This window comes from Fistularia commersonii, chromosome 2 (genome assembly GCF_037954325.1).
Source record: "Fistularia commersonii isolate RoL2024-O1a breed Wild chromosome 2, RoL_Fcom_v1.0, whole genome shotgun sequence".
Lineage (NCBI taxonomy): Eukaryota > Metazoa > Chordata > Actinopteri > Syngnathiformes > Fistulariidae > Fistularia > Fistularia commersonii.
Genome location: NC_141285.1, coordinates 23,732,221 through 23,757,567, shown reverse-complemented (window position 1 = coordinate 23,757,567; position 25,347 = coordinate 23,732,221). Strand labels below are relative to the sequence as shown.

The following is a 25,347-nucleotide window of genomic DNA, read 5'->3' as shown; positions in this document are numbered from 1 at the left end:
GATACTAAAATATTGGTGTCAGATTCTACAATTTGAGGTAGGGGATTTTGCAAGTCCCTCTCTTGATGTGAGTATCCTCACGTCACACAAGGACTACAATCAAAATAAACAGTAAATACGATGAATGCATGTAAACATACTACTTACTTACTTAATCTTCTTCGTTCCGGATGGAACATAAGGCCTCGACTATCTGCTTCCATCTGGTCCTGTCCGGTGCAGCATGTTGTGCTTCACCCCATGTAAGGTTTGCCATCTTCAGTTCTGAGGTCACAGTTCTCCGCCAGGTTGTTTTTTGACCTTCCTCTTTCCAGATGGGGTCCATCTCAGGGCTACTTTAGGAACGCAGTCCTGGTCCATTCGGAGGACATGTCCGAGCCATCTGGGTCGGCGATGCTTAATTTCCAGCACGACGTTGCGTACGGTTTGCTTTTCTGTACAAGTCCTCATTGGAGATCTTTTCGGGCCAAAAAATGCGACGCACAGACATCCATTGTGAAAGAAAGGTATTTATCCTTTTCATGTCTCTCTCAACCACTCGCCAGCACTCTGAGCCATAAAGCAGGACTGATTTAACATTGCTGTTATACAGTTGAAGCTTGGTTATAAGGCTATACTGCTTTGATTTCCAGACGGTCTGAAGGCTTGCAAAAAGTGCTGCGAGCTCTCCCGAGGTTTATGCTGCTGTCCTTGCTGCATGCATTGTCCTTGCTCAGGAGACTTCCAAGATATGAGAACTCCTCGACATAGTCGAGAGGAAGTGATTGGTGCGTGTTGTGTGGAGTTTATGCACATGACTTGGGTTATGGAGGTGTTCATGCTCAGGCCGATCCATTTGGCAAATGTGTCTATTAGTCTTCTCTTGCAAGTGAGTATGGTAGGTGGAAAGTACAGCAAGATAATCAGCATAATCAAGATCTTCCAGCTGGGTAAAGAGAGTCCACTGGCATGTAAACATAGTGCATTACTATGATGACACTGTACTGACACCAACTGTCCACAAGGGGGCGATGTTTCCCCGTGTTGTGAGTGTGTGTATGTGTGTGTGTGTGTGGGGGGGGGTGTCACGGAGGGTGGTCTCACCACAAACCTCCACGGACTCACTAAAGGTCACTTTGAGCTCCACTTCACCCCATTCGGTGGAAATATTAAAAAATCCATCTCGGATTCGCGTCTCTCAACACATCAATCACCGGGCACTATTTTCTCGTAAATCCGGCGGAAGGAGGCGACGAGGTCCCAAAACCGGAGACTCACCTCTGCGGGTTTTTCCATCTAAAAGGATGAGTTGTGTGTGTGCGTATGTGTGTGTGGGTCCCCACTGGACGGGGTGGGGGGTGGAGGCCCCGGCTTATTACCCCGCAAACCCCACCCCACCCCGCGGACAGACGGGCCGGGATTAAGCGGCGGTTGGAGTGATGAGAAAGCAGACGTCAGCAAGAAGTCCGCCTCCTCCGGCGGCGGAGGGATGTCCTGCTAGGCGGCCGTCACACGCCGGCGTGAGTGTGTGTGCCACGCCGCTCACACACACACACACCGACTACACACACACACACCGAATACACACACACACACACTTACCGCCGTGCTGTTCCCGGCTGGCAGGGCCGCCTCCGCTCCCGTAACAAGCATCCTTTCTGCTCAAGATGGCGGTACAGGCGGCGGACAACGGCGGCGTCGTGAGTATTTCTGGGGTTCCTGTCGGAGATGGGGGGCCGGGGCGGGGACCCCGCACACGCAGGGCTGCGGGTTCGGCCCCGCAACACGCCTCCGTCGTGGTTTTTTTTTTCTATTATTGTTTTTATCTGGTACCGGAGCCTCCCGCCGGCGGCGGCGGCTCTTCCTCCCCGTCTTCATCCGGGGACTGGAAACAGGAAACCGGGCCCGCGTGCTCACCTGGGCCGGGCTTTGTCGGGCCGCGCGCGCCCCGTGTGTGTGTGTGTGTGTGTGTGTGTGTGTGTGTGTGTGTGTGTGTGTGTGTGTGTGTGTGTGTGTGTGTGTAAACATGCACACAGGCCTCAAGGTGCACGTAAGCGTGTTGGAAGCTCCCTGCGTGATGACCGTGTGTGTGTGTGTGTGTGTGTGTGTGTGTGTGTGTGTGTGTGTGTGTATAAACATGCACACAGGCCTCAAGGTGCATGTTAGCGTGTTGGAAGGTTCCTGCGTGATGACCGCGTGTGTGTGTGTGTGCGTGCGTGCGTGTGGTAAATACACACACCTCACGGTGCATGTTATTGTGTTGAAGGCTTCTTGTGTGATGACCCTGTGTGTGTGTGTGTGTGTGTGTGTGTATGTATATGTGTGTGTGGTAAATACACACACACACTTCACTGTGCATGTTATTGTGTGGGAAGCTTTTTGTGTGATGACCATGTGTGTTTACTACACACACACTCACACATACACAGGCCTCATGGTGCATGTTATAGGGTTGGAAGCTTCCTGCTTGATAACTGTGTGTGGGAAACACACACACACACACACAGGCGTCACGGTGCATGTTATCCTGATGAATGTGTGTGTGTGTGTATATGTGTGTGTTTACCAGAGACACACACACATAGGCTGTACAGTGCATGATATCATGTTGGTAGCTTCCTGTATGATGACTGTGTGTGTGTGTGTCACTGCTACTGAAGAACATGGAGGAGGAGCAGCTGAACGACTCCCTGGTGAACCCCGGCCTGATCTCCCCTGACAAGGAGGACCTTTCCAGGCTGCTGGTATGAGCAGAGCCGCCCTGAAAGCCCCTTTTTCTCCAGGGTTCTCTTGCAATAACCCGGCCTGCTTCTGCACAGACGGTGCCGTTCAGCGGACGCATCCGGGGCGGGATGCGTCCGGGGAAGAAGATCATCGTGATGGGCATCGTGGATCTGGAGCCCGAAAGGTGAGACTGTGTGTGTGTGTGTGCTTGCACACTAGAACCGTTGCGGAGGCCGGCCTGCTCCAGAGAACGGTGGCTCCTTAAGTATGCAGAGACAGGGCGTTTCCCCCCCTCGGCTGCAGGGAGGGAAGAAGGGGGGGCGAAACCCCAGCGACTGGTCTGGGTGTGTCCTTTACATGGAAACTTCTTCTGTCAAACTTGGACCGGCGCTTCCCTGGTGAGCTCATGGTGTTTGACCGGCCTCCAGGCCTGGGCTCCCGTGCAAAGGATAAATTCCGGGTGAATCCGGCGCCCCCGCGGGGAAACTTTCCCGAACGAAACAATGAACACAAAGAGCTTTTCTTTATTTTGCTCGATTTCCTGATTGAATATTAACCACATGATTGGGTTTATAAAGGGCAGCGAGCCACGCGTGTTCTAGGCAACAGCTGGAAACTCAAATGCGGAACACGGAGGATGAAACGTTATTTCGATCAGGTGTGCCGTGGAAAAATGCCCACTTTTACCCGATTGGTCCGAAAATTGTTTATCCAACTCAAATAATGTGTCTTCCTATGTCTATGTGGGCAGCGTGCCCGTTCCATGGCAACGGGTAGTGAATTAACCTGCGCATCTGTGTGTCAGTGATTAGTGACGCTTTGCGTGATACATTTTTAAAATAAAAAGTACTTGTATCTGCGTAAACAAACAGGCAGCGTTGTTGAAAACTACCAAGACGAGCGAGAAAGCGGTGAAAACTTGCTATAAAGTTGCTGAACTTGTCTCTAAATCCAAACAGCCACACACCGTAGCAAAACATTTATACTGCCTGCCGGCAAAATCATTGTAAATGAAATGCTCGGCTCTGGCATTGATAAAGAAATAGCCAGTTCTCTCAAATAATACCATTTTCAGACATATTGATGACATGTATTCAGACATTGTAAAAAGTGTTGCACATCAGTAGGAAATTTGCATTGCAACTTGACGAATCTACACATATTAGATACATTCGATTTCACGCTAAGTAAATTGAGACTACCGTTTCATTCTAATTCGTTAAAAAATGTTTTTGACATATTTATTTGGTGGTCTCATTCGCATCAAGACATGCAGGAGGTTAATTGCCCTGAATGCGATGACCCTGGCTGCACGATAAGCAGAAACAAAGTGAAAAGTGTCCTGTCAGCAAAAGGAGTGTTGGTTTTCTCCGGTTCCTTGCGTGTGAGCTGCAGGTAAAATCAGCGTCTCTAAAGACGACCCTGTTAATGGATCCAGGTGTTTATTACCTACACGTCGCTGAATTGGGTCGCAAAACCGGTGCAAACACGGCTGCAGACCCCCAGCGCCCCTCAGCAAGGGATTACGGATTAATTAGCAGGCTTTTTAGTTTTGCTGCCACCCGGCAGCAGCAGATTTACGCATGTGACTGATCCCGGATTAGACCCGCATCTCATATTCCGTTTGTGGACCCCCCCCACCCCCCCGCCAGCTTCGACGTGAGCCTGACCTGCGGCCGGGACGCCGAGAAGGACGGGCCCCCGTACGACGTGGCGCTGAAGCTCACCGCGCGCTTCGCCGACCGCCAATTCCTGCGCAACGCTCGCGTCTCCGGGAAGTGGACGGAGGAAGAGGCCTCCACCGCCTACTTCCCCTTCATCCCAGACCAGCCCTTCAGGGTAAGAACCTCCTCCTTCCAGCGTGTTGGACTCTGATCGGCGGTGAGCAGCAAGTATATTGAATTTTCTTGCGACATCCGGTGTTTGGAAACTCCGTAAATGTGCAACATGAATCCGAAACTCCCGCTGTGTCCCAGGGGTTCCGTCTTCGAGGAGGAAACAAATCGAAAAATTCTACTCGACGCGAGTTACTTTTTCCACAAAGGATGCCAAGGTTCCCCGCTCTTTATCAGGAGGGGAAAACCAAGCTATTTTGATTTAGGTCAACTGATATTTTCCGAACCGTGTGAAGGAACCTCAGGGTTTTGTCATCTTTTGTTCAATTTAAACCCCGACTGTATGAACTCGTGGGCGTCGCCGTGCCTCCCGAAGGAGCTGCAACGCAACATCTCAATCCTAGATTTTTTCCACTCGCACGTGCAATTTTGAACAGTTTATTTAAAAACTCACATGCAGCCCTGAGTAGTGATGCGTTCACTGCACCGGAAGCGGCATCAGCTGTTTGAGCCGCGCGTTGGGGGATGGAGGGGCAAACATATGCAGGATGAGTCAGTGTCAGCGCTATAATCCCATATTCCGCTCTAATAATCCCAAACATGAAAATCACAAACACCGGCGCTGGACTATAAATAGCCGTCGTGATGTTTCACCAGATATCTGATCTCCAACCGGTTTGTGTGGATCTGTGAAAATACTTCCCTTTTCAAAGGTCGCCTCTTATCGCTCCGCCGCCCCGAAAGGAGACGCAACACATATTTGTCGGCGTCGTGTTACGTAACGGTGGCTCTGCGATAGAGTGACATTGTCCGCGGCGGGAGCGCGACCCGGCAGCCGCCGCCAGGAGCCGGATGGAGCCCGGCGTGCACATGTGGACGGACACATGGCGCCTTTCAGAGTCGGATTCAGCTGATAAACAAGACAGTCGACATCTAGCGGTCTCAAAGTCCGGTTGACCCCCCGACGGCAGAAAAACCCCCGACTGGGAACAACAGAGGGAAGTGTCTGCTTCCCGGAGGCGATGAGTAACTGTGACCCCGCAACCCTAATCGTGCCGTTTGGGCTCCGGTCGGCGCCGGGTGGAGTCCAAATCAGAACCCTTAAAGTTGGATCTGCGGTGTGCGGTGTCACGAGGTCCTTCGTGGGAGGGCTTTGCCGCATCCTCTTATCCGGAGCGACTGCGAGGATCTTCCTCTGCTCGCCCATTAAACAGATGCCCGTGGTGTCCTCCTCCTCCTCCTCCTCCCTCATTGAATTAAAAGAAAAAATTACATTTTTAAGCAGCTAATATACAGCGATGGCACGTAGCCCTTCGGTCAGCGGAGCGTGGGCCGGACGGGAACATCCGCTCGGTCCATCATTTCATTAAAAGAAATAGACTAAATAAAAACCGCCACTGTGACATCCTGACACCGGTAGTTGGGAAAATGCTTGTTGCCATCTTGGCGTGGGCCGAAGAGCAGACATTTTGAAAAGCGCTGAACGGATCTTCTCCTCTTCCTTCCCCCCCCCCCCCCTCCGCAGATTGAGATCCACTGCGAGCACCAGCGGTTCCGGATATTCGTGGACGGACACCAGCTCTTTGACTTTTACCACAAAGTGAAATCTTTGCCGTCCATCGACACGGTACGGATACAAGGAGATCTACAGATCACCAAGCTCGGTTAACGCCCGCTCACAGCCCCTTCCTGCAAGCTCTGCGAGCCACGTGTGTATGTGTGTGTGTGTATATGTGTGTGTGTGTGTGTGTGTGTGTGTGAAGCAAGGACTCGATCACAGATGAACACACATCTGCATCACAATCCATAACCCATCGTGCAACGCAGCAGCACCATTGCGACCGGAACGCCCCTGCAGCGATAAGTTAGCTCCTCCCCCTCCTCATTGTTTCTCCCCGTTAGCTCCACGGTTAGCTTCCTCTCCCCGTAGCCCCGGTTCGGCTAAGATCAATCTCAGCATTAGCCCGTTACCGTTTCGCCGCAGCTCCTCGGGGGGCACGGCGGAAACCCGGGCGCTCTGGTTAACCCGGCCATAATCGGCGCCCGGGTTGTCCTCTTCCAACGGCTGCGAGGCGAGTCGAGGGGTTTCGCGCGGCGCCCCCCTGCAGGGACCGCGCAGCGTTTGACTCGCCGCTCCCCTGCCATCACGTTCGGTCGCTGCCGGTTGTCATGGTAACACGCCGCCGTCTCAGCGACCTAAATAACCGGTCTGACAGCTGGTCGCATCTCGCAGGTATGAGCAGGAAGGCGGAAGCTAGAAGCGGGGTTCTTATTGGACCAGCTGCTAAATAGGACTTCCACATCGCTTTGCACTCGCATTCCCGCGCAGCCGGAGCGCGGCAGATACTGGACATCCAGTATCCAGCACATGCTGGATGTATTCCTGCTGTCAGCAGAAGGTATTGGAAGTAAAGAGTGTGTTTGTGTGCGGTACGATCATGTTAAGCCCCTCCGGTGTGGCTCGGCTGGATGGACGGCGCCGGTGTTTTTAGCGTAGCGTGGACGTTCTCGTGTCGGTACGGTCACCGTCTCAGGACTCGTGGGGTATTTTTTTTAATTTTGAATCATTCCGTTGTTATTTTTATTTATAACAAAGCTACATTCCCGTCAGACCTCCTGACCTCTCACACCCGTTGTACATTGAACACAGATATGATATCACCAGGTAGATGTTCAGGAACGGCCCGGGTTTATAAATGACGTGTTATTAACGGCTAATAAAGCCTTTCAGTTAGAGAGCAGACGTAAGCCAATAATAAACAGTTTGCTTGTCCAGTTGTGAAAAACCTGTTTTTTTTTTTTTTTGTTTGTTTTTTTATAGAATTGCTGTTAATTATAGAGTAAATGATTGGGGGTAAAAATGGAAAGAGACTTTCCTTCCATATAAAACCAATAAGTGGGACGGATCACGGCAGCGTAGACGAGGCCTTGCTAACGGTCAGAGCTTAAAATCTGAAGGAAGCAAATAAAAGCCGTAAAAATGAAGAAAAGACACCCGGACGGGATTCAATATTCATTCCGCATTGATGACAATTAAATTGCCCTTCATTTTTCTGAGGAGCGCAAAGACCTGGCTGCTTCCCATCTTAGCGTTTAGTTTCTAACCTGCGTGTTTCAAAGAGTATTGGGATGCGACCCTTAAGTTCTCACACCAACAGGTGCGTCCTTGGAAACACTAGCAGACAAAAACACAGCAGCGCCCGACGGTCGCAGCGACCCAGACTGGATTTTTCAGTCCTCTAAATCACCAGAGCGGTTAAAAATACGAGGAATTTCCTTCCCCGCTGCTGCTGATTTGTCCCCAGCAGGCGGGTCAAAGCTGCTATTAAAAGTTCAGAACTGATCAATAAAGCATCGGTAAATGTGTTGCAGCACGTTTATTAACCATTAATGACAAATTTAGGGGTTTATAAACCCTCTCCAAATGCAGACTCACAGTAAATTCCCACAGACCAGATGTTAGTTTAATGGCGACAGTCCTGAAGCTGCAGACGGGGTCGGACCGCCGATACTCCAGCGTTGGTCTCAACAAACATTCGAGCATGTCGTTTTCCCGTCGCCGTCGTCGCTACTGCAAGAAACCATGTGCGCCGTTATTCCTCTGCGGGGCACGAGGTGGAGAACTCTCACGTGAACACCTTGAGTCCCCGTCGCTTGCTCGCGTCGCCTGGTCACGGAGGACGCCGTCCCCCTCCCGTAGCAATAAGGGCGCCGCCTCCCCTCCCCGAAATGGACGGCCCGTTCGCTCTCGCTCCGTCGGACGGGCTCTTGTTTTTAACTTGGCGAGCGGCGGTTTGTTTCCTACGCTTCAAACAGGAAGCGGGTCGGTGGGAAAGGTCGCGACCCAACGCGACGCATCATTACTACACTGTCCCGTCAGAACAAACACGTAATTGTGTTGACATGCCGTGTTTTTGGATACTGTGTTCTTTCACCTCTCATTTAGCAGACGTCCTGTTAATATGCACCGTGGAAAGCTTCTGAGCATAACTCAGTATTTACGTCTCGCCGATGTAGAAACTGTGTGTGTGTGTGTGTGTGTGTGTGTAATTGTGGTTTCAGCTCATCAGCTGTTGTTACAACAGAGCTGCTTGTAATAGGATTAATGGGGGAAGGAGATGAACAATTCAAGACTTTGTGGAAAAAAAGGCTGGAACCAGGGAGCTGTGTGTGTGAGCGGGTGTGTGTGTGTGTGTGTGTGTGTGTGTGTGTGGGGGGGGTCGTTTTGAGTTTTTTTCTGCTGCATGGTGGAAGTGTTTGCAGAAACACGATAAACATGCAAAGGCACCGGAGTGACTTCTTGGGTACTTGTGCACTTTAAAAGCGGTGTCACTGCGTGGAGTTACTTTTGGGCCTTAAAGCGAAGCAGCGGAAGAGTTTCACAAACAAGTGTGACGAAGCAAAAACAACCAGTTTCCTGTGCTTTCCTCCCCCCTTCCTGAGGATTTTAGTCCCATTCTCCCGATCCTAAGTTGTCTTCCAGCTAATTTCACTTTACCCTTTTCCCCTCATTTCCAGGTTATTCAGACGATTTTTATCCGTCTTTCATTTTTCTTTTTCTGCGGTCTTAAAGTATAAACTCCTTACAGCAACAGCGCTGGGTGCTCCCAGCGATTTGCCTTTGCATCGCCGGATTTTAAAAGCGTCCTCCGGGCGTTCTCTAACTGCACGCTTATTCCGTTTGCCCGCGCGATGGAAGGCGCAGAAATAACTCCATGTTTGAGTGTCCCGGTGAGCACCGAGACAAACCCATGGCGCGTGCTCGCGTTTCAACAACCCCCCCCTTTCCTCTCCGTGTGTTGTTATACTATAATGCTAACTAGAACGGCTCCCGGTTCCTAATCTCCTGATGATCCCGTGTCCTCTTGAAGAACAAACCCCCTTATTCCTCCTCACTCTGTTCTCACTCGCAGCCATCGGACAAACCAGAAGTGAAAAACTGAATGTTACCCTCCTCCTGATTGTAATCTGTGATAAACAAGCGGCTGTGACCCGCGGCCGGTTATCACCAAATATTCAGGATCCATGTTTTGCTACCTGTACGGACGCAGAACCGGCCCCCATTGGACTTTGGATGTACATATGGAGAAGAAGACCGCCCTTAGGCTTTAGCTCACCTGGAAGATAAAGCGTTTTGTTGTGCATGTAAATTATGACCTGGTCATTCTCCTTGTGAAGGATTGAGGTATTATGTCGCAAGTATTCGTTCCAGCCGGGCCTGCAATTTAATTCTGAACACCAGTTCAATGAAAGGCTTTTGGAGAAGAGCCCGACCGATACTGGGTTTTTGGAGGCGAGGACGATATTTGGGTTCGGAAAACGACGATACCTTTGAAATCGCCCGGTTTTTGATTTGTGTTGAAATGGTGTAAAGTCCCTGTCTGACCTCCGTAGCAACCATGAAAAGAAGTCCCGACTCTGGAAAAGAAACCAACAAAACCAGAGAATTAGATAGAAATCTCGACTCGGATGGATTGCGGTTGACTGACCGCACGATATCGTTGTAGTTTTCCGCCAACGCCTCCAACGATACCGATGATACATCGATCGGGCTCCTTCTCTTGGTTTTGTGTTTGTGGAGATACCAGTTTAGTCACCGCTCGCCAAATGACCCTGCCGTCACTAACATCAGGACGAACCTCTAATTAAAACAACAACGGTACGACTGTTCTTTAGAAAAAAAAGTGCTAAAATCGGAGGAGACTGTGGCGGTGTCACAGTGTCAGTGTTTGGCGTGTCCCGAGTAGAAATAGGCTGATGTGTCGCTAACTTATCGTGTGGTTGTACAATCATCTTATTAATTTATTACAGTGTAAGCGGCGGGGTTGTGCGAGTGCGTGCATGTGTGTGTGCGTGTGCGTGTGTGTGTGTGTGTGGGGGTGAAGTAAAAACCCACCGTGTTGGTCGCTTTCTAACATCTGCTGTTTCTATGAAGGCATCTTGAAAAGAATGTCATGATGAGGAAAGTATTGCCGGGTTTGAAACGCAGCCCGTTTCTTCACAACATTTTGGTTTCTTCTGCTGTTTCGGAGCTGCAGCCTCAGTTTGGCTGGGATGTACGGACAGATTTTAAATGTTAACATATCAAGAAGGCTTTTACCTTCTCTGGATTTAGATCACGATATTTGGGGGAAAAAAAAGCACCTCAAACACACGTGATTCTCGCTAATTCTTAAGGATTTCCTTCACACTTCCAGGTACTTAACTGTTTTTCAATGCCGTTTGGCCGAGCTTTAAAGAATTTGTTCAGCAAACGGCGAGGGGGAAAAAAAATTGTGTTCAATCTGCAAAATACCATGGGAAGCAAAGTTGAAGATGATGGTGATACAGGTGTTGGAAATGCTGATAATATGATATGACATTGTCCTGCTTCTCGATGTGCCGTCCTGGAGCATAAAGACCTTCTGACCCCCTTCCTCATTTTTTTTTCCCCTTCTTCTTCCTCATGCTTTTGTAAAAACAGCTACTTTGCAAACCAATAAACTTCTCATCTTGGTAAAAACGCTCGTGCTCCATGTCTCTGTGTGGGGAAGAAATTGAGCTTTTAAGACAATATTAGAATTAAAAAAAAAAAAAAAAAAGTAAATGTCTTTTAGAAAAAAAAAAAGAAAATCCCCTGCGGCTTCAGAAGGAATCTCCTCCTCAGAGCGGGATCCCGAGATGAAGCTGCTGCAGAGCTTCCGGGAGGTTCAAAAGAAAGAGCTCACAGTGACGCTGGAGGGTTTCCTCCATCTGTGCAAAAAAAAAAAAAAAAAAAAAAAAAAAAAACTTCATTGCATACTGGAGGCTGCCGGAGATACCTTAGATGCCTAAAATATCACTTCAGTAATGGCTTCCATGGACACAGGAAGCCATTACTGATGTTACTGATATAACAAGCCATTACTGATATAATATTGTAGTGAGTCACAAATGTTGGGGATAATGTTGATGCTTGTTTTCTATGGGATTTTAGGGAATTTTGTGGGTGTGGTTTGGGGTGCAATAAAATCTGGGGGTTTTGAAATTGGGGGGGAACAGTTAGTTGTATTGCAGGCTTGTGTAGCGTGGCAGCTATTGCTAATTAAACATACGTTTTACCGTCACACGGCTGTTTCCCTGACGAAAACACAACAATATATTATATACTTATGGATCATGATTGTTTTTATCAGTTGTCACATGTGTTTGTGTCCATGTTTGCTGTAATGCGTCATTTCTCCAGTAGGGGGCGCTGTCGGGCGCAGCTGCCGAATATAGTTCACCCGGAAGTAGTAAGTCAACACGTTTGAATGGCGGCATCCAGGGGTTTGATGTCGAACATATCACCTGCCTCTTTTTCTGTCATTTCGCCGGGCTCCTGCATAGCTTTTCTTTTTATTTAAAACAGACAAAAATAACAACAGCGGCAAAAGCAGCACGGCGCTCCGGTCCTCGCTGACTCGCCGGCCGCCGGTGCGACATGGCGGACCCGCAGCGGCTTCGGCTGCTGCTTAGCGAGCGGCTCGCCGCCGCCGCCGAGGACATTTTCCGGCTTGTGGAGGAAACACTGGCGGGGTACCAGGACGAAATCGTCCGCTCTATGGGGGAGGTGGTACGGCTGAGGCAGGAGAACGAGCAGCTAGCCGCCGCTAACGCCAGATTGAACGTCCTCCGAGCAGGTTGGCCTCATGCTAGTCTCCTCCAAGCTAACGCTAACGTGCTAGCTTTGCTATGAGATCGTTACATTTACTGTTGCCTTAAACTGCTACTAACCCAGCACCCTTAACCTTAACTAGTCGTCCTTTCAGACGCTTAACCCGAGACTAACCACGCTATATGTAGGTGAATGACTCGGGGCTGGGCGGTGGGGTTGTTTACCTGAACTTCCAGGGGCGTTCAAAGGTGTCCCGAGGCCCGGGGGAAACCATGACGGTATTCTCCAAAGACTCGCAGCTAAAGCCGAACAAACTGCGAATTATTATCAGAAAAGAAAACAATTTAAACTTACAGACACAGGTGAAACATTGAATAAAGACTTTATTTGGTTTTAAGATATCAATCAAGTTATTAAGATGAAGCTTTGTCGCAGCGAGACAGAATATGTGTGCAGATCAAGAAGTTAGAGTATTTCAAGTACTTAGGGTTATCAGTCCAGAGCGATTGAGATTATGGGAAAGTGGTACAGAAACCACTTCAACCACGTAGGGATGGGTGGAGAAAATTGTCAGGGGTATTATGAGATTGAAGATTATCAGCCAGAATGAAAGGAAAGGTGGACAAGACAGTGGTTAGACCAGCGATGCTGTAGAAACAGTGACAATTAACCAAAAGACAAGAGGCAGAGATTAAGATGCTGAGGTTCTCTTTGGGAGTGACGAGACAGATAGGATCAGGAATTAGTCCATCGGAGGGACAACATGGGTTAGATGTTTTGGAGAGAAGATCAGAGAAGCCAGACTGAGATGGTTGGGTCATGTACAGAGGAGAGAGAGTGAATACATTGGTAGACGGATGCTGGGATCGGCGGTCTAGAGGAAGACCAAAGAGAAGATCAAAAGAAATAATCTCGATGCAGAAAAAGCTGGAGAAAAGATGCAGAAAAAGCTGGAGAAAGCTGGAGAAAAGATGGGTTATGAAGGTAACGCGGGAACCAACAGCCATGATGAGGAAAAGCGGAAGGGAAAGGAAAATTTTATTCATCGCAAATTAAATTTTAAAATTCTTATCTCGATTTGTGTTTCATTTCCCTCTCAGATTGAATGGGGCATCAACACCTGTCAGGTGCTACCCAGGTTTGCCTGCAACGCAGCCCTGCGAAATCTGAATGACAGAATTTACTTCATGGACCGAAGAATAAATAAAAAACTAGGCCAGCATTCTTGAGCTCCTAAATGTGTAAAAAGGATTCATAGGAATGAACCGGTCGCATAGTGTCCTATTCCATGCATGAGTGGATCCGGGAAAATGGTGACTAGTTGAGCTAATTAGCTAATGCTAACAGCAGTTGTGCTAACAGTTACATGCTAATAGTGTTATTATTCCTAAAAGAAGGGGGGGGGGCGGGTGCACTTCAGCCCAGCTTTACACCTTCAATGATTGGATAATTCTTCAAGTTGAATTACAATGACATCATTTCGAGGGCTCTTGACAGCTCTACAGCTGTCCTCTCCAGGTTCAAGCCTGTGTTTTGTGTCTCCTAGACAGCGCCCCGGCCCCCGGGTGGACATCTGTGTTGGGCCAGCAGCCAACCAAGGAGGAGAAACATCCGGATCACGGTCTCTGGATCAAAGAGGAGAACGAGGAGGATGTTTACGTCGTCTCAGATCTGGAGCCGAGTTTTTCCGAGAGCGTCGAAGCCGAACTTCCCGAATCACATTTGGCTCAGAAGGACTGCCACCTGTTCCCGTCCATAATGGTCACGCTGAAGGACGAGAGCGAGCTGGACTGCAGCGACGAATCGGGTCACGGCGACGCCGCTTTCACCAAACGGAAACGAGCCCACAAGTTGGAAAAGGCTTGCCGTTTTTGCAACAAGCAGTTCCACAGCGACTCGGATCTCGTCAAGCACACGGACGAGGTTCACCGGGGCAAGAGGGCCTTCAAGTGCCCCAAATGCGACAAGGACTTTTCCCGCAGGGACCACCTCAGTCTGCATTTACGAATCCACACGGGGGAAAAGCCTTACCAGTGTAATTTCTGCGGAAAGCTGTTTGCGCAAAAATCCCATCTCAACGTTCACTTGAGAAGGCACACGGGGGAAAAGCCGTACTTCTGCGAAACGTGCGGCAAAAGGGTAGCCCATAGCTATCACCTGAAAATCTGCATGAAAGAGGGACGGGTGATCCCTCAGGGCGATAGGTTTCACCGCTGTTCGGTATGCGGCAAAAAATTTCACACAGCTTCCAACTTGATGGTGCACATGAAGGTCCACGAAGCTTGGGAAAAGACCCTCGAGATGCCTGGAGGCAGCTGATCCCTCAGACGCCGCGCTTCAGTAACACAATCATTTATTTAATTCGTAACCTTTACATCCAGCGCCCGGATTCTTGCTTAAAATCATTTTTTGTCCATTCTGTGAGGTGGATTTACTGCTCTGAAGGTAAACATAACGTGGCATGTCAGCACTTGGAGATGATCAGCTCAGTGTTGACTTTGACGGTGTGAGTAAATGCTAAAATCAGACACAGGAGTTCCTGGCGGCACAGGGGAAAATGGAAACTTATGTACGATGAAATGATCGATAATCATCACAAGAGTATTGTTGTGTAATTTATAGATAATGTGGACTGTGTAATATTTGTTGTGGCGTATTTCTTGCACATTTTAAAAGTTACTTTCATTTATTAAATATTTATACCAGCAATTTTCAGCTTTTTTTTTCTTTCAATTTGCAGGTCGCACTTTGGCATTGTCAATGTGTTTGTGACAGAAATGATTGAAACTTAAAACATTAATTTTGTGCACAAATTCTGAATTATAAAACATTGAAGATCAACTAAAATATTATACCTTGACAAATTATTTTCCCCGAGATAAGAATTATTGCAGGAAGATAAGCAGTAAACGCACATCATAGTGTGTTGATGATCCTAAACATTCTGGAAAACCATGGAGAAAAAGTAACATATTTTCCAGTGGTCAAAAATTGCCTCAAAAAGAAGCTTGTAGTTATCTTTAAAATAAGACAAGATTTTTAAAGACTAAAAATGTTTTAAATAATTTGAAAGAAATGACGTTGTCATTTTAAAAAATAAGAGGAAATATGGGAATTAGCTAAAATCAACTGAAAAGGTGGAGGACAATACAAAAAGGGAAAATGAGGAACATTTGAACATATCAGCTGGACAAAAGCGCAGAGAGGAAGTAGTTTGCCAGGTTCACACCCATCACTATCAGTACCTCACCCTGCTACCACAATAAAAGATTAAAAAAATAATAATAATCCAGATAATGGTGTCATTTCATGTCGCGTCCACTATATTTCTATATTTTGAATGGAAAGCGAGAACCCTCTGAAACAAGCATTACCATTAGATTTGGAATGCACCATGTTGACACAGTTTGGTAGGAGCTCTGCGAGAAGGACATCCCCCCCCTCCCCTCCCAGGAAGTGGTTTCGTCCGCCTCGACACCTGAGTCAAGTCGGACAACAACAAAGATCGTTTATTAAGGCGAAGAGTTTATCTCGGTTCAGAAATACGGACACCTTGTTTATTCCCCGCGATTATTATCCTCCCCAGTAAAATCGGTTCCTGAAAACTGAACAAGCGAGCACTCTCGACATTTTATTATCCCACTTAATGAAGATATTGAGGGAGGATGAGGAGTAAAGCCGCGCTGCCGACAACACAAGAAGTGACGGGACGGTAAAGTGAATTTATTCCAGGTATATTTTGTTTTAAGAATATATACATATTGTGTTTTATACTCTTTACCAGTTGCTAACATGCTGTTAGTTCCCTCCCGGCGTAACGCAAGTGCTATTAACCTCCCCCTGACTCGCTAGCTTGTAATGTTAGCTAATCAGTCAGTGATGCAAAAAAAAACAACAACAAAAAAATAACAACAACGGGCTGCCTTGGGAAGGACGCGCCATGTTTTATTTGTTTAACGTTTTAATTTATAAATGTTTAGCTTTATATGAATACCCCGACGTGTTGACATAGTTTCACACCGTGACGTGACACCTGTCTGCCCGGAGATGGGGAGAAAACGGTATGGGAGTGCCGGTATCCATGGTGCAGTAGCTGCTAGCCACCAGCTAGTGGATCATGGATGATCTTCTCGTAGGTGGACCTCAGAAAGCTCCTCGTTTTCCTCCTCTTGGTTGTCCTCTCACATCCATGTTACGCCGCATTTATCCATGAACCCCGTAGTGGCTGTTGGAATTGAGGCCAAAGTATTCATCTCAGTTGCACAAAGCTGCGGGTCCAGTTTCCTGTATCAGGTTTCTGGCTGTTGTTTCCACCCCGTCTCCGTAAGTCATGGCGCTGATATGACCATGCTGGTTCATGTTGATACTTCTTTTCAAAATAAAGGCACTGTGGTATAAAGTATCTATAACGATGACAGTGTGGAGAAGTTCAGATTTGCAGATTTTAAGGAAGAGTCATGTTTGCGACTTCCTCTGAACTGTCTGAGCCCGATTTGTTTACAGGACAAACACCGTCAACTACAGATTTACACCCGCAAAACAGCCCTTTCTCATGTAACTCTGGTTCTTCTCTGTTAATTCTGGCCTCCCCAGGTGAATGAAGCCTGCACACCTTGCTTGGGGAACCCATGGAGCCAGACTCGCTGCCCTTGCGCTTGTCATCCCCCCCTCGGTTAGATGATGCTGATGCAGAGGCAGGGCTGGAGGAGGGCGAGTTCGGGGAATTCTGTCACGACTTCGCCGATTCCGCCGAGCCGCCGTCAAACCGCAGACCGCCTTCTCCGTCCGCCAAGCGAGCCCCGCGTCAGCCCAACAGTAGCTTCAGTCACAGAGTTGAACAAAAATTGGCCAAATCTGTGGCAAACTCAGATTCCAGCAGGGCCCAGAAAGCTCAGCGCGGTCCCCCCGGATCATCTTTGCACTTGTTCAACGGTTACGACCTCACCTCTGGGCCTCTCATCGCTTCCATTTCTCCTCACGAGGAAACAGGATTCGCCGATTTCTCGGTTTTCGCCGAGCAGGCGGCGCACCCCTGGTGCTGCAGCTTCGCCCCGATGGACAGCCCAGAGCAGCGGGGGGGCGCCGACGGACGGATCAACCCTTCTAAGACTCTGAGCGGGCAAATCCGCGATCCGAGACGCAATGTCATTATGGACTCCGAGCCCAAAGCCCACTGTGGGTGTAGCCCGGGAGAAGGTAAATTTATAACACTGGAGGGCTGTGACATACGAGATGTCGCTTTCATGCCACCGAGATGGCGCGAAGAGATGGAGGACCAGGAAGCGAGCTTCGGCGTTGAGGAATCCGTCACGGCGGACCTGGCTTCGCTTTACGATGATCTTTCATTCGAGAGTCCCTCAGAGGACATAGAACGAAATGTTTCCTCTCTTTCCTCTGTATGTTGCCATACTGACTCGGACTCCGACGGCTGGGAGGAAGATCCGGGTCGCGGCAGACAGGAGTTGATCGACAACAGCACGCCAGAGAATGTAAACATCTCTCGCAGCCAATCTGCTACTCAGGAAACCTCTCCTACCTCTCACCGGTCGATTAGATTTGCAGACAGCGGCTCTGAGCAGGATCCCGTCCAAACGGGCCACACGGGACTGCAGTGCCTCGGCGGCCTCCCGCCAAGTGACAGCTTTGCAGATTTCTGCTCGGCGCCCTCACAGGACGGAGGAGATGGGCTGTGGGCCGAGTTCAAGGACCAGAGTCCTCAAGGGAAGGGGGCGTCTCCGAGCGGCTTGCAGGGGGATGACAAGGACGGGACCGGAGAAGACAGAGGTTCCAGGAGAAACAGCAGTCAGGTAGGAAGGACTGGACTCAAAAAAAATCTCAGAGAGCACCAACAATAAATCAAAAACATGATTAATATTCAGAATTCGGCCCACAGTTTTGGACCGCTGTTGACTTTCATGACACTAAAAGGAAAAAAAAAAAAGATATATTTTTGGGCAGTGTATTTTACTTGTAGTCGCTATATAATTAGCTTCTCCACATCCATAGCTATATCAAGTATTTGCGTGTTGGAATACAGAGGATTACCTTTCCAATTTCTGAACGTGAGTCGATTATTAATTTAGACAAATAAGCAAATGAACATTTCGATTTCTGTTTTGTTCCTGCAGGATTCACTCTCCTGTCGCATTCAGCAGCTCCTCCAGGTCAGTTTCCCGGAGGCGGCGGTCCTGACGGAGGAAGAAAAAGCGACGTCCCCCGGCCTCGGCGCTCTGCTGCAACATGGACGTCTCCCGGGGAGCGAGGAGGGGGACACCCCGGACACCCCGGACATCTGCACCAGCACTCAGGGGTGAGCATGAAACAATGAAATGTCTTGCTGTTTTAATAATCCTTTTTATTTTTGGTTAACCATTCTTATATTGTCCAGATTTTATTCCCTTCTGGATCATAATTCGACTGTAAAAGTATAAAGCGGGGCGTTGACAGTGCGAGCTGCCCCTTATAGGCACCATGGAGCAGTATAGAGGGGTGTGCCTTGCTCAAGGGCATATTGGGAGTGATCAGGAAGGGAATTAACACATCTATATTTTCCAGATTTTAAAACCTGCCTCTTAACACACAGTGCTAACTCCATTTCTAGGATCCAGCAGGCTTTCTGGTGGCCACATCAGGACATCCACAGCGCCGTGGGGCTCCAGTTCCAGTGGGCGGGATCCCACACCAACGGGACTCTGCTCAGATGCCTCGGCGTGGACAGCTCCAACATTGTGAGTGGGCCGAATGAGGCGGGAGTCGGTACCGGCGCGGCCGTGATCCAGCCAGCTCACTCTGGATTGATTTCTCGTGGGTTTTCTCTCTTGAAGGGGTTGGTTGGCATGAAGAAGCAGCCGGCGTCCGTTCCCGCGTTTGCATCCGGCCCGGTGAGTCGACTGCAGGAACATGATTTAGATCTTCTAGCGTTTGTGATGGAAGAAGGGAGAGGGTTTGTCACTTCTGTATCACACACTTGGAAACAGTTCTGATGTTTCAGCGTCTTCACGTTTCTGTATTTCGTCTCCTCACGTCCTCCTCCGTTCTTCTTTAGGGAGCGCCGGAGCCCAGCAAAGACTCTGTGCCTGCTTTCCATTCTCCAAGGCACTCAGCAGACGCAGAAAAATCACCTCCAGGACCTAAAGACCTGCAGAGCCTCTCAGCACTCTCTGCGCAGGTACGGTCACACCTTTACTCTGAGTCGAGTTAGTTCTATTACCGAGTTCGTAACTCGATTTGCTCGTATATCAAATTAAATTTCCCCAATAAAATGAATAGAAATCCTTTTAATCTGTTCCAGACCACTCGCTTTGTTACGTGTTTTTAAATAAGAAAAAAATGTAAACATATAAGTAATAATCAGTAATAAAAGAGTGTAAAGAAGTGAACTGGTTTTATTAAGTGTATTTACCTTGATGATGGGATGTTTTCATTTGTTGCTCTAGCCTCAACTTACTATCTCCACCCTGAATGCTACAATGCTATGCTAAATGAAACTCTGCTCCACTTTATATCTAAACTTCATTTATGAGCAGAGTGAAGCCGCTCCTCTTTCTAAAACCATCGAACCGTCCCCGACCGTCTTTTGAACGCCTCCTCCGACACCTCGTCCGTCCACGTTTCCGCCGTCCTCCGCACCAAATCCCAATAAATATCTCCTGCCTCCTCAAAGACGACGCTCTCTGTCACCGTATCGCACCCACAACGATTTCTCCATCTCTTCACGGACGAGTCCACGACACCCACGCCTCGCTCGTGTTTTTCCATGATTCTCTCTCGGCTAGTTACATTCGGGATTCAAGATTCATAGATTCATACAATGAAATTTTTATTTTGCCATCCTATAGGTGGTAATGTCTGTGGAGGTGGCAACTGGACTTGAATTTCTTCATTTTTCAAGTGAAGAAATTGCCAAGTTGCCAAGACAAGAAGATTTTGACAAGAATATAGGTAGTGATAAATAACGAAAAAAAAACACGTGGCCCTTCAGGGACCATGTCAACTCTGGCAAAATCTGGCAAATCGAAGAATTGCCCCTCAAGTTTTGTGATTCCCTGGAGGCCTCTCAGCTGTTACCTGAACTCGAATGTCCTTTTTGCAGGAGCCGCTCTCCTCTAGGCCGCCGGACGGGAGCCGCCGTCGCCTTAGCAGCTCTCAGGACGGTACGTCCACGGCCGCCGTAAGCTGTGAGCCCCCACCTTGCTGCCATCAGAAGTAGACATTCCCAGCTATCACACACACACACACACACACACACACACATATGGCTTCCCACTTCCTCTAAGAAGCCACCTTGCCTCCTCCTGACTCCTTTTTTAAAAAAAATCCAAGCTGTTTCCCCGCCTTCCCTCTGGGAAGCCTGGACCAAACCAATACCTCCGCTGCAACGATAGTGGACGTTACAAACCCTTCTGACCGAGTTCTTGTGATTCATCCGCTGTAAGAAGGAACACAACATGAAACCAAATGAAAAACAAATGACCTCTCGGTGCATTTGTTTGGATGCAACACTGTGCTGACTCCTCCTCCTCCTCCTCTCAGAAGATCTCGTGTCTTCACATCACCCGCTGTTTCTCTTAAAGTCAGGATTTATCGCAGAATTTTTGTGATTGGGAAAATACCGGGCCGTCCGCCGCCACGATCCAGTTATTCCTGTTATTGTTACTGCAACCCCGCCAGGTGTGAAATACCTGGAGAAGATGGAAAATAACAATCACAGCTGAGCAGGTTTCTTCAGTCTCCTCAGTTCATTCATGCAGTACTTTCATCATATGGATTATAAATTTAGGCTGATCAATATATTCACACATATCAGCCATTGTCTGTCTGTCTATATTCGATTGAAAACCACTTCAATCTCACTGTCTGTTTTACCTTCTCACATTTTTAGTCTGTTCTCCGACCAAATGTATAAGTTCATTTGTAGTTTTAAAAAATGATTCGTAAGATCCCGCGACTAGTGCCGTACGCACCGACCCTTGAAAAATACGACAGGACGGTTTCAAAATCACTTTTTTGAAAATACTACATCGGTGTATGGTAAAATAGCGAAAGGTAGGATTTCAGGGGTCAGATCAGTGCGGCTGCACCCCACGTTTTTATAGAAATCTTTAGTGAAAGGCTCCTGAATGCAGCATTGCTAGAAAATCAAACAGCTACTCGAAAAGAAATCATAGCAATATGCAAAGTAAATGTGTTATTTATACGTCCACATTTTCTTCAGGGACTTTTCAGTTCACGCTGTGATTATGGTTAAGACCCAGAGAAACAATTGAGCTTTGACAGGATTTCCCCATAAATGACAGGAGTCGACACGCTTCGCAAAGTGCAGGCCTCGGCCCAGAGACGGGGAAAATAAAAATGGCTGAAACAGTGATGGAGTAAAAAAAAAAAAAAAAAAAAAAAAAAAAGGAGGCTACAGCTTTGGCTCTAAGCTGCTCTCTGTTTGCGTATTTCCATTTTTTTTTTTTTTTTTTTTTTGTTTGCTTCTGGGTCACTGACGCATGAACTGCATGAGCGCTTTGACCCGATTCACCTCAGCGTGAGAAAATATCCCGGCAGGCTGAAACCCGCTCATTAATGAACGCGTCCACGACCTTTCTGGAACTGCAATCACACTATTTCATCATGAGTTGTGCCTTTACGCCAGCAGTTGGTTTCTAAAAAAAAAATATATATATATATTTTTGACAAATCCTCTTTGGATCGACAGCTCAGAGCAAACAGATTTTTTTCTTTATTTTATTTACAATCGCTACAACGTGAATGCACTGCAACAAGGTGGGAAATGCTTGTAAATACTGAAATAAATAAGCTCCTCAGTCCGTTCCCTCGGCTTTTCTCTCATTGGTTTTCTCTGCTTTGGAAACTCTGTAGTGTCGGGCAATCCCTGTGTGTGTGTGTGTGTTTGAAATATGAAATATTCTGTATTCCTAATCCACTTTGTCTTTTTAATTTAAGATTTCTCCACCTCCTGAGAAAACTGGAAAAAAAACAAAACCAAAGTTATGAGGTTTTAGGACTTTTCTGCTCCTCGAAACCGGGACACGAACCTAAAAAAATAAAAACCTGAAATGTCCCGAAAAACTGAAAGTCCCGCTCATTACATTCATATCAACGTTTAACTGTTAAACTCCATTTACAGACGTCTGCGATGGCTTTGCACAGTTATTAAATATTATTTATACAACAACAGATTGGCCTCAGCAGGAGCCGTGTTTTTGCTGACATATGCAGTGAGTTTCTTCTTGAATCATCAAACACACACACACACACACACACACACACTCAATGAGCTTGAGATCAGTGCGAGCGAGGAAACGCAGCAGGAGGGCCGGTGCGATATTTCGGGCTCAAGGCTGGTTGCTAAGTTTATCAGCTGAGCATCAGCAGGCGCTGCAGTGGCTTTCTGCCTGGTCTTTTGATCAGTGTTTTTGGAAAAGTCCTCCGGGGAGAAGCTCTGCGCTCAAGGAGGCCACTGGAAATTCCATTACATATCAAAACGACTTATCACTTTGAATATTAGTCATGTTTATAATTGGTGCGGACATATTAATTACATTTGAGCAGAGTTCTTGTGTTTGTTGCAGAAATGAGACTGTTTTTTTTTTCCTGTCTTGAATTAAACTTTGAAGATAAGAAAAAAAAAATTACCTTTCCATGGCCTGGTCCTGCAAACATAACCTGTTCCACTGAAGGGGCTAAAGCACTTTATGGATTGTCCTGATGTTAAAATGATTATGTTGGTATTTGAAAAAGTCTGATAATGAATTAAATATGAATAGTACGCGAGTTGTGCATTTTAAAAGGAACAAAAGACACAAAAATAACTTCACTATTTTCTTGACTGTAACTTTTGATTGTAAGTTAAGCTAGCTGAATATGATTATAAAGGTTAGTTCACTGCAGAAAAATGAGTTTATGTCAGAGCTGCTTGCAGGAGCGTAACCAGTAACTGAGAAAAGGACGCAGACCTGACGGAGGTCGTCCCTCCCGAGTTTCGAAATGCCTCCGTTCTGGGTAAAAATGTCTGCCGGGTCTAAGGGGGCTGAGTACTGACAGACAAAAACAACTCTGTCCTATTTGTGAGTTCAGGTCACTCCGGTTCTTCTCGCTACTATTATGTTATTGGATCCGTATTTAAATGAAACCCCTTCATGTTAAGTTTTCCCCTACAGTTGTTATAGATTTTTAAATAACCTATGGTTTTAATTACTGACCTATACAACATTTTTTCACTGAGTTTTATTAATCTTATCACTATTTATCCTATTTTATTCTCTTTTTTTCAAATAAAATTAAAAAAAAAGGGTCCAGTTGCTCAATCTAGCAGCTTGTTATCGAAGGGAGAAGCTTTCATCTAAGCAAAGTCATTATCTATTAATCACATATTCCCTGGAAAATGAGGCCATCCCCTCGCTGCTTCCCCCTCCGTTGTCCTCATCCCCCCTTCCTGCAGGCTCAGGCTGCTCTGCTCTGCTTTGGACTTGGATTATTTAAGTCCCGGAGAAGAAAAAAGAAAGCAGAGCCAGCAGCGGCTGTGTCGACACTCCCCCTACAGGTCAGCATGGGGAACTGAAGGGATGCAAGACTTGTACGTTTCACCAGGTTTTCTGCATAACATTCACGTTGTCCTCCGGTGTCTTTGTCTTTTTCTTCTGCAACTTCGTAACACACTGGTGTGTGAAGGAGTCGACGCAGAGCTGGACGAGCTGTCCGTTTGGACGGACCCTTCAGCTTTCTTCATCTGGTATCACACAAATGGAAAAAAAGGCAGAATGTCATCAAAATATTAGTAATTCCTCATTCATAAAACAACAACAAAAAGCCTCATTCAGAAATAAGTTAATTCATTAAAGGAGCAGGTTACTATTTATTAAAATTCACCTGTGAGGTATAAATGCACTGCTATATTTTTCATGCATCTGTGTTCAAGTATGTTATTTGGAATAAATATACAATTTCTAATCCTAAAATAAGAAATGATTATAATATATATATTTTTCAATTTATTTTCTACCTTTCCTGATACTTCTATGCAACTGTTTTTAACTCATAATATTTATAACCTAACTACCTGGACTGCACTGTCTGCTTTCTGCTGTGTTCATTAAAATTTCTCCATCGCAGGATGATTTAAGGCCTATTCAGTTCCCATCTGTTTTTATTCTTCTCACGTGATGTCAGGTGTTTTTTCCCCACTCAGACGTTCACATCATTTACTTGCTCACGTTCAGGTCATTTTTGACATTCCTTTTATTTCTATGGAGCTCTCTGTTTCTCATTGAATGTGATGAAAACCTCATCCTGGGTTACTGTGTGGTGAGTCATGGCCACCAGAGAGGCTCTGTGAGCCCCCTGGACCAAAACACACCCAGGATGGAGACCTGAATGCTGATTTCTTCACTACCCGGCCTGTCTTTACTGAAAGCAAAGGTCCTTATGTCCCCCAGCATCCTTGCACTGCAGATTCCTGGCATTTGAAATATCCATAAATCCACAGTAATTCTGCCATCACATGGAGGAAATTGATGTTCCAGTTTTGGGTAAACTACGCCCCCTTGTGGTCATTCTTTGTTACTGCAGTCTTAATTTACTGAAGCCTGTTTCATTTCCAACCTGCAGAGAAGAAGGCTGGACTTTATTTATTTTGCATTTCTGCTGTCACATCATTTTAAAACGCACACATGTATTTCTTTCCTCCAGAATCTGTTGTGGCTTAAATGCCTTGTTTTCGAGGATGCGGTCACAGAGAGAGTGTTGTTCTGGTGGTTTGATGAGGCCTGGGTTTTGAAAATGTGTAAAATATACTGCTCAAAAAAAAATAAAAGAACACTTCAACACTAATCACAGTGCGACTCGAAGTCAGTCACACTTCTGTGAAATCAAACCGTCCCATTAGGAAGCAACACTGATTCTGATTACATCAACGTTGGATCAGTTTATAGTGGGTTTTTCTACTTTAATTTTGAGTGTGACTCCAAATCCAGAACTCCATGTGTTCATACGTTTGATTTTCATTGATCGTATTTTTGTGATTTTCTTGTCAGCACATTCTACTATTTAAAGAACAAAGTATTTCATAAGATTATTTCATTCATTCAGATCTAGGAGGTGTTATTTTAGTGTTCCCTTTATTTTTTTTTCAAGCAGTGTATGTAGATAATAATAAGAACAACTTTATTTATCCCGAAGAAAATTGTT

The 25,347-nt window shown here is 46.9% G+C and overlaps 4 protein-coding genes across 10 annotated transcripts in view; 3 read left to right on the top strand and 1 right to left on the bottom strand.

Annotated features, from left to right (window-relative positions):
* The window catches only part of abch1 (ATP-binding cassette, sub-family H, member 1), a 34,491-nt gene extending 33,544 nt beyond the window's left edge, over positions 1-947 (bottom strand). For 5 of the 6 annotated variants that reach the window (XM_086173886.1, XM_086173939.1, XM_086173903.1 and 2 more), the window contains exon 1: positions 148-947. The gene's annotated coding sequence lies outside the window, so the exon portion shown is untranslated. The remainder of the gene's footprint in view (positions 1-147) is intronic. The other variant, XM_086173895.1, reaches the window with a different exon arrangement.
* Positions 948-1,473: 526 nt separating this feature from the next.
* lgalslb (lectin, galactoside-binding-like b) lies at positions 1,474-11,040 on the top strand. Its single transcript, XM_086174028.1, has 5 exons — positions 1,474-1,679; positions 2,640-2,723; positions 2,799-2,887; positions 4,356-4,542; positions 6,064-11,040. Exons 1-5 carry the CDS (start codon positions 1,647-1,649, stop codon positions 6,205-6,207), a joined length of 537 nt encoding a protein of 178 aa, XP_086030154.1. The 5' UTR covers positions 1,474-1,646; the 3' UTR covers positions 6,208-11,040.
* A 571-nt stretch (positions 11,041-11,611) lies between these two features.
* On the top strand, positions 11,612-14,854 carry LOC147236777 (uncharacterized). Its single transcript, XM_086162549.1, has 2 exons — positions 11,612-12,178; positions 13,700-14,854. The coding sequence occupies exons 1-2, from the start codon at positions 11,980-11,982 to the stop codon at positions 14,470-14,472; spliced, it is 972 nt and encodes a 323-aa protein (XP_086018675.1). The 5' UTR covers positions 11,612-11,979; the 3' UTR covers positions 14,473-14,854.
* Positions 14,855-15,807: 953 nt separating this feature from the next.
* Positions 15,808-21,968, top strand: aftphb (aftiphilin b). Of its 2 annotated transcripts, XM_086173863.1 has the most exons (8): positions 15,808-15,885; positions 16,747-17,960; positions 18,282-18,463; positions 18,755-18,881; positions 18,978-19,034; positions 19,199-19,321; positions 19,992-20,094; positions 20,246-21,968. In XM_086173863.1, the coding sequence occupies exons 2-8, from the start codon at positions 16,782-16,784 to the stop codon at positions 20,260-20,262; spliced, it is 1,788 nt and encodes a 595-aa protein (XP_086029989.1). In that variant the 5' UTR covers positions 15,808-15,885; positions 16,747-16,781; the 3' UTR covers positions 20,263-21,968. The 2 variants fall into 2 exon arrangements, with proteins under 2 accessions (XP_086029989.1, XP_086029998.1); XM_086173872.1 differs by lacking the exon at positions 19,992-20,094.
* The last annotated feature ends 3,379 nt before the right edge of the window (positions 21,969-25,347 follow it).

Excerpts from the sequence above, each read along its gene's own strand:
- LOC147236777 (XM_086162549.1), top strand. The coding sequence starts at position 11,980 with ATGGCGGACCCGCAGCGGCTTCGGCTGCTGCTTAGCGAGCGGCTCGCC. Across the intron at positions 12,179-13,699 it reads ATTGAACGTCCTCCGAGCAG|ACAGCGCCCCGGCCCCCGGG; the intron begins GTTGGCCTCATG and ends TGTGTCTCCTAG.
- lgalslb (XM_086174028.1), top strand. The coding sequence starts at position 1,647 with ATGGCGGTACAGGCGGCGGACAACGGCGGCGTC. Across the intron at positions 1,680-2,639 it reads CGGCGGACAACGGCGGCGTC|AACATGGAGGAGGAGCAGCT; the intron begins GTGAGTATTTCT and ends CTGCTACTGAAG. Across the intron at positions 2,724-2,798 it reads AGGACCTTTCCAGGCTGCTG|ACGGTGCCGTTCAGCGGACG; the intron begins GTATGAGCAGAG and ends GCTTCTGCACAG.
- aftphb (XM_086173863.1), top strand. The coding sequence starts at position 16,782 with ATGGAGCCAGACTCGCTGCCCTTGCGCTTGTCATCCCCCCCTCGGTTA. Across the intron at positions 17,961-18,281 it reads CCAGGAGAAACAGCAGTCAG|GATTCACTCTCCTGTCGCAT; the intron begins GTAGGAAGGACT and ends TTGTTCCTGCAG. Across the intron at positions 18,464-18,754 it reads ATCTGCACCAGCACTCAGGG|GATCCAGCAGGCTTTCTGGT; the intron begins GTGAGCATGAAA and ends CTCCATTTCTAG.